At 35.3% G+C, this 8,728-nt stretch overlaps 1 protein-coding gene across 1 annotated transcript; it reads left to right on the top strand.

Annotated features, from left to right (window-relative positions):
• The first annotated feature begins 374 nt into the window (after positions 1 to 374).
• Positions 375 to 6,606, top strand: LOC113233036. The gene is made up of 3 exons (XM_026467987.1): positions 375 to 392; positions 3,735 to 4,482; positions 5,657 to 6,606. Exons 2-3 carry the CDS (start codon positions 3,735 to 3,737, stop codon positions 5,872 to 5,874), a joined length of 966 nt encoding a protein of 321 aa, XP_026323772.1. The 5' UTR covers positions 375 to 392; the 3' UTR covers positions 5,875 to 6,606.
• The last annotated feature ends 2,122 nt before the right edge of the window (positions 6,607 to 8,728 follow it).

Below are 8,728 nucleotides of genomic sequence, written 5' to 3'. Positions count from 1 at the left end.
TGGCGCATAATGGGGGAATCATATCTCCCTACCACAGTCATCAGGATTGAGTTGGCGCTGGTCCGCAGTCTGCAGCGCAGCGAGGCTGTCTATTTGCGCAGGATGGCGTAATAGTCATCGGAACGCGCCTGCGCAAACATTCTGCAGAAGCGAAGCAGCCCCATCAACATCCTGAAAGCGTTATAATTTTATTAGACGCGAACGGCGCTAATGGCATTCTGCGTAAAGTTGGACCACAGGTTGCCTTTCTAGTGTACTTGGCAATAGGTCTTGAAAAGCGTGAATTAACCTGCTTACTACAGCGCGCAAACCATCGGGCCAACATGTTACATCTGACCGCCAGCAGCTTTCGCATGTTACACCACACAGTCGCCGCGTTGTCCCGCGGCAAGGCGAGTTGCGATAGGGGCTACGTTACTAAACTTTGAAAATGACTTTGGTCGTTGTTCAGTATGTAATTACTAAATTTATAGAAGGTGGCGTACAGAAGCAGTAATAAGCCCCGATACATATCGTCGGGGATAGTGCAATTACGCATAACTAGCATTTGATGATGAGTCTCCTCCATTTCGGTAATTTAGTCGCCAAATCAAATCCGCGTAACTGTCGTGGCAACCAAATTAGCGTGATTTACGGGAATCTATTGTTATCAGTCCGTAGACAACATAAATTAATGCTTATTGTGCAAAAATGAATGTTGTAGACATTGAAATAACAAAATTAATAACGTTAAATCCCTCTCCTGTGAAATTTGGTTTGGTGAAGATACGTGCTTTTTACCAATACTACATATTATACGGATTTACACTATACCCGACGATATCTACCTGTACTCGCATCCGGCCACTTAGGTACCATTGATAGAAATAAACCCAACATTTATTTGAATATACAAACGCTTTACCACAATGTGTACTTGTATATCAACAAAATTCCGTTTAACCAAATTAAAGTAATAACTCAGATTCCAAAGTACTTTGTTATTGCCAAATGTTTATTACTTTATAAGTAAATTAACAACTTAGAACAAATTCAAATTCTTTATTGCGTTCCATTTCCATACCGGTATAATTTTCAACTAAGTTAATATACTTTTAGAAAAATACTAGATGAATTACATACTTGTTATTAGTCTAGTAATAATAAGTTAAATTACAATGATAGGTTAAACATTCTTAGAGATATAACTTTAGGTGCTGAATTGATTATTCCACAAATAACTGTAGAAACGGCACAGCTCCGCGTAGTATTATACGCAGACTATATTTATAATCTACCTGCAGCATGTGATGCGTATTGCTTGGTTAGCAATTTGTCACTTATACTATGCAGACCGAACAATATACACAAGCCTTAAACCAACGTATTTCACTCTAACACCTACGTCCATCCTAATAATATGAGATCCACAGTGTATGCGATTAAAAAATAGACAAACTTTCAGAAGTAGAAATCGCAACATTGCTTCACTTACCAACTTTCACAGTAATGACGTACTGGTTTTACAAAAGCTAATAGCTGTGCGATCTATTGAGCCGTATCCCCAACGAAACGTCTTGTGGCTAAATGATTCGTGATGACTTCAGAAAACAGTTTGTAGACGTATTTCAAGAAACAGATGGGCCTGTAGTTTTTAAGTAAAAATTTATTTCCCTTTATGAAAAACAGAAATACCCAACTTCCACGTCTGAGAAGTTCTGTCATATTGAATGTTCTAGCTAAAGAGAGTCTGAAGTTCCTTAAATAAGAAACTCCCCCAGACTTGAGAGGTTCAGCTTTTCGTGTTTTCGTTTCTGTGTTTTTTTATGATATCGAGTAACGGGACGATCTACTCATCCGCCTGGTGATTACCCACATGTCCAAAGTTCTGAGTGGCACTGCAACTGTTATGGACTAACAGTAGCAGTGCCACTCAGAACTTTAAATAACAAACATTATTTGAAGAGTCCAATGTGGCAGTAATTTCACCATGCTTGTCCTTCAAAACTGAAACGCAGTAATGCTCATATACGGCTTGGCGACAGAAAAAGGTAAGATGGCACTACTTTCCTGGACGAACTGTTTCACAAGGAGCTTTACTGCTACTAAAAGTTGTTGTTTTGGAACTAATATGATTTCGTCTGGGCTGATTTTTGGTAGGTCGCCTAGTGACGTTTCACGTGAGCTCTGCTATCGTGATTCGTTCGACAATCTGGTGTCCATTTAACCAATATGACGATTTCAATTTTAATTTGCGAACCTGTGAATAAACATATTTTAATTTGATTGATTTTTTTGGGAACTATGTCAATACTTAGTCGATAGATTGTACCCTTTCATTAATAAAATGACATTTTGAAGACAACTGTATACGTTTCAAGCAAGATATGTTCGAGGTTCAGTTACATGAAAGAAAGAACTCCTGATTTGAAATAAACTGTAGTATTGGCATTTGGTATACCGTCACACGCAAAATAGGCGCTTTGTCGTCGAGTTGCGGATACCAGCCCGTTGCACCAAGTACCAAGTTGGTATACCGTCATTATACATATATAAGGGGGCTACATTTTTTACAGCTCTTTAATTAATGCCTGTTGTGAAACGTCAGTGGCAGCGCTCGTAACCCGTTAATTACTGTTCTTGAGGCCATTAATATCCTTTATTACTGACCTTCTCTCCCCACGCTTTCTGTACAGAACAGCAAGAACACTTTTACTGACGGAAATATATTAGATGGTCTATCACGTTCCGTTTTACAACTTTAAATAGAAGATGAACTTAGTCAACGAAGCAACAATTCAACAGTAAATGTTCCAGCACCGTTTATAACTGCTATAATGTTTATTTTTCCTTTTATAATTTTTGACACATCGCGGTAAACTTTTAGCATGAGTCAATTCTCGCAAAACAAGATGTTAAGTGATCATACATCTATAAACTTACTTCCGAACACCTCTTAGTACCTAATATAAAAAATATTAGGAAATTTTATATTCTATATTTGACACTGGCTACCAAAACACGCTTAGGTACAAATCAGTCCAGGCGGCTTGCTTCTTTTTAATTAGTAGTATATTATCTTTCTATCTCAACAATAAATTAAGTAGTCCTAATCAAGCGTGACTATTCACTATTCTAATTATTATCATAGTATTTTGCTGGTGAAATTACAGGCACATGAGTGGGACTTGTCAACTCATGTCTCAAGGTGACGGACGCAGTGGCAGTTTGTATAGAATTACCATTCTTGTCTTATCATTATGTTATACTACACTACTACATGAACATCTTACTTACAAATTTTCTCTTATTAAATACCAGATGGTTCCAACGGCGTTTAATAAACAATGCGCGCCAGCTCACCTGCTGTTACTTCCACGGAGAGTACTGAAGAGTTATCCTAATAACATTTCTAATTAAACTTTTAGGGTGTCTCTCGTACTAATGACGTATCTTGGGATAAAGTTTTATCTTATCGGAGAAGGTGAAAATATATGCAAATCGCGGCGGGATGTACGCACCTATCCTCACCTAGGCAAGGGCAACATTTGAATATTCCAAACAGGGCAAATGCGAATTTAACGACCAACATCTGAATATTAATTAACAAACTTCAACCCGATATCGCGAGCCAATTAACGAGACTTTGATTGTTTTTGTAATTAAACCATTCGAGTCCTTGCCACTGCTTTGGTTATATTACTCTTAAAATTGTATTCACTCAGTTGCATAAAATAAAATCTCTTTTGTTTCAGATGCGACAATTTATTGTTCCTGTACTGTTGCTCGCAGCAGTGGCACTCTCGTCAAGCAATGTACTTCCAATGATGTCCACAAACCAGCTGGAGTCTGAAATCGCCGTAGAAGGCCAACAAAATGACAATATATTTAGTAGTAGGTTCAACCCTAGAGACATTGCGAACAAAGAATTTTACACTACACCCGTTCGTGTACCACAACGTAACACATTTTTGAGACAAATAGAAAAGTTTAACAAAAACAATCTTCGAGCAGAGGAGATTATTAACAACGTCGTGAATGATGAGGATTATTACGATGGTGAAGGATTTCGGAAAAAGCAATGGCATAATTACCCGAGACAATTAGACCGGCTTCAAAAGTTTCTATTCTCATCGCACAAAACTGATAAAAGAACTCCTGAGACCGACGATCTGGACAATCCTGAAGGCAATGACTCAACGGCATCTAGTGATAGAATTGATGATATATCAACCAACGAATATTTTCTTCATAGTGACGGAAGGCACAACATTTACGACGCAGTAGTAGCTGCTACTAGCCCCTTGTTAATTCTTAAAATTCATTTAGCGTGTTTCAATAAGGGAATTAAGCATTCGTTAACTACAGAGGATGAATTCCAAGTTGAACCTAAGTTTGTAAGCGAAAACAACATTGATGAGGAGAATAAATTCTCGAATAAAATAAACCTCGGAACGAAGGTAAAACGAGAGGACGACTTGTCGTTGGTTACTGGTAATTCAGGTGGGTAATTACAATGCACTTAAATTCATTCCAGTAAAATCTTCGAAACTCCTATTGTTTTATTTAGAAAGGTTATAAAATGAGATACGCATTTGTCAAGATTGACAAGTGGATCGTAAACCTTGACAAAGTTATTTTTAGCCGTTTTTTTAATTCGTTCCGCCAAGGAAAAGGCAAATGCCTGTCATGAAATCATAGAGCCAAGTCTTGGTGAATTTTTCTTTTGGTAGTTACAAACATTGACATTGATAGACTTTTATTTGATCAAATGTTTTAATAACAATACGGGTTTGCAGAGTAAAAGTACTCAAGATATCGATTTTCAAATAGTAAAGCAGCCACTCTCAAGTAGTATTGTAAAGTAAATATAACAAATAAGAGAGTTAGAATGAGTAATATACATATCGAGTTCTTAGGTTTTCGCGATTGTTACACACAGGAAATGAAACTATTTTTCCGGATTTAAATCGCGTATATTTGTTTTTTCAAGCAAACCGACGTTTCATGGTCACGGTTGACTGAGGTGGTACAATCTTCAACCAGTTGTCTAATATTGATGCAAACCATCCTACTTTTTCACTATAGCAATAGTTATTAATTAAATACCTTATTTTTAATTTTACAAAGAAAACATTCCAATTTACGCTACATTAAGTTTTACAAATTATTTTATTGAATGAATTTTTATTAAGTTCAATTTATTATTAATTAATAATAGAAATTAATTGTAATTTTATTATTTAATTAAATTTAATTTTATTTAGTTTATTCAAACTAAAACATATTAATTAGTACTGCAGTCTTATGTCTGTTTGGGTATTTATCATTAGAGGAAATACTGGATCCCAAACTGGTGGCACGGAGAAACCATCTTCCATGTTGAAATTAGGATGTTTTTTAATTTCAATGGCCTCTCGCAGCATCCTGGGTAGATAATGGACTTATTTTGCAAGGACCTGGGGTATGTCAAACTTCATTGAATGTGAAGGTTTATCCATGACGTGCTCGCAGACTGCAGACAAACAAATATATGCGATTTAAATCCGGAAAAATAATTTCATTTCCTATGAGTAATAAACATTTCTCTTTGAATTACTTTCGACAGGTTTTAAAATATCTCAAGTATCTTATTAAATTCTCGAGAAAACACAAATCAAGTATTTTTTTTTTTCAGATAACGTACCAAGTTCAAAAAAAACCAAGCGTCTATTCTCCCTATGGAGTAGGCTTCAGACGCTGTCACACAAAGGTCACGAACTCCCACACCGACGGCACCTAGCGTTCTACGGCTTCCCAGATGAAGAGTCCGGAGGCAGCACCGGTACGCTCAGCTCTCCACAGACCAGGGCTACCTTCGTACGTCCTCCAGGGTCGCCTTTACGCTGGGGATAATTCACACCTTTAAATCGTGGAGTCCTCATTACACGTCCAGTTTTCTATTTGTTTATGGTGTTATTGCATACTGAGTTCTAGTTAAATTTAACTTTTAAGGAACATTCACTGCTAGTAGAGTTTTCTATAAAACTGTATCAAGAGCTTATTGTTTAGTTTTCTCGCGATTTGTTTGATTATTCCTACTACTCTATATTACGTTATTCGAACGTTATGTGTATTTGAACAAGCAATAACTTTTTTCAATTTTCATTAATTTAATAGCCGGACTCCACCATCTATACGCCCCAAAAGAAACCTCGCTTGTTTTATTTCAAATTATGAAAATTAATAATTAAAATTAAAATAGAAAACGCATAACAAAACTGAAAAGTACAATAAAAAGACCAAATCGTCTCTGTTAGATCATAGTAGATATTTATTTACGACACAGATTTGTATTGACTGTTTGTATTATTAAACAAAATATTATAACGGTAGAATCGACTATCTATGTATAATAATAATAAGTATTAACGGATGCTACGTAATGTAAATTTTAACTGAAATGTGCTTAATTGAGGCTTTGTCCTCTCTAAGAGGACACATGCTTTAATCCTTCACTTCCAAATCGTACCTATGAATATCTATTGTGTCTGTAACTTTCACGAAATAAATATTTTATGAACTTTCATAGTGGTAATAAAATAATTACGTACTCAATATATCTGTAAATAAATACAGTGTATATCAGCTTTAACTGTTTGTTTTCTTATACCCTGTCGAATGCGACCGCCACTTTGATACAGCAGCTCCATCTCTTTTTAACTGTGAGAACTACTATGAAATGACGCAATCCATGTCGTCTGTAAACTAAATGTAAACAGGCCCAATCGGCACAATCTTTAAAATCACGTGTGTTTCTGTCACATACAATTGATAAAACATACAATTTAGTTATAATATTCGATTTCTTAAGAACGACAGTACAACTCATCAACATGGCAGTAAGTCTCCTTAATATTTTTATGCCTAAACAACATAACCTAACAAAACACGAATAGATTATTGGGCATAATATTAAACTGATAACCTATGCCGAAAGGTAAATTTACCTGTATCGAATTTATATATTGTTAGAGTGTATAGATTGATAGTAGGTATAATTACAGGATCTTATAGTGAAACATTTTGATATTTATGAACAAGAACGTATTTTTATTAGACACACTGATTCTGTGCAAAGAATCGTTACACCAATTTTATTTTTGTATATTCTTTTATAGAGCAGAGCATAGAATACCCCAAAAATTACAGAATGTAAGTCGAAACAAACAAACCTTGTACGTTCGGCCAGCAGTCCATATTATTATGTCGTGTTTACTATCTCGATTTCGACATTATCAATTTATTGTCAGAGTGAAACCTCGACTACATATGTTTACATATTTTATTTAAAGTAATTTTTATTACAACAAAACTTGTTTAATTATGTGTTTCATTAGAGTAATATAGCATCCAAGATAGTTATAATTAAACTAATCTAAATGCTAGCTAATTTAAAAAACAAACAACGTGTTTGATATTTATATACAGGATTATTTTTAAAACACTAAGAACCTCGAAGGACTATATTATTAGTAATATCCTGCCCTGCGAGGAAAAATTGGAACAAAAATAATTGTTCATGATGTTAGCATCATTTGAATATATCACTCTAAACGGTGATAATCTGGACGGTGCTCTGCATAAATGAATTAACCCACAGAAAATCGTAAAATGGCTTATGAATGCTATCTTTACACCTTGGGACATGACGTTTAATATTCTTTTCACTAACATCATTAAGAAAACTCGTAGTAAATAAATTTAAAAAAATCTTTTCCCAAAACCTAGTGCGGAAAAATATGTTATTATGTGGTTAAGCCATGACTGCGAATTGCAACTCATACCAATCAATGTGGTTTGAAACTGTTTTTAGGTTTCATTTAAGTACGCCTAACTCATTTTATAGCGTATTGACAAAGTAAATACTTAAAATTTTGTTGATGATAATAATATGAACAGACTGGAAAATGATACAGATTCTGGAACCGAGACAAATTCTTGTTTTTGCAGTAAAAGTTCCCTTATTCTAATCGCACATTGATTAAATTAAAATTAAATTTATATTATTAAATTAAATGAAAAGGAATGAAGGCGAATGTGAGTAAGACGAAGGCGATGATAAGTGAAAGGGATAAAAATGGAAAAGTGGGGACGAGTTTGGTAGCAAGAGGGCAAAAAGGGGAAAGAATTTTGTATAGTCTATTGATAAGAGATGGTTAGTGTTAAGATGATATTGAACGAAAAGTAATAGTCGAAAACAGGTAAATAAACTCTATATGTCTTTAATGTTAACCAGAACACGTCTAGAAAGTGCTGGTTCTAACCCTCATGTCCGGTAACGAGTATCGCGTGTGACAGAAGAAGTATGAAAATAGGGTAAATGCAGTACTTAAATTAGACGCTTATAGAAGCGCTACAGTGGCGCCACTACTAGTGATGCTGTAACCGCGCCACTACTACTTTTCATACAATATTTAGAAGCACAGCTACAACGAATTTTTTAGATATTGTGTGAAAATAAGTTGTGCAGACACGCCACTGCAGCTTCTGTAAACATCTAATATAAAGGTGCCCTTAGTGTTAAAGACAGAATGCCGAACAGAATAAAGAGCGTCGTCTAAATGAAAGATAACGTGGACATGAAAAAAGGATGGATATTAGGAGATTTAAACGTGGGACCTCGGTGCATGTCTCGATCAGATTGACAAAAGACACCCCGTCTTTAAAAATTTCAGGTTAAAAGTATCAAGAAGAATAACCGAGCGGA

The sequence above is a fragment of the Hyposmocoma kahamanoa genome, unplaced genomic scaffold (assembly GCF_003589595.1).
Source record: "Hyposmocoma kahamanoa isolate Upper Pololo Valley unplaced genomic scaffold, ASM358959v1 78, whole genome shotgun sequence".
In the NCBI taxonomy this organism is placed as follows: Eukaryota; Metazoa; Arthropoda; class Insecta; order Lepidoptera; family Cosmopterigidae; genus Hyposmocoma; species Hyposmocoma kahamanoa.
The sequence above is the reverse complement of the archived record's forward strand: the minus strand, read 5'-3'. Positions and strand labels throughout refer to the sequence as shown.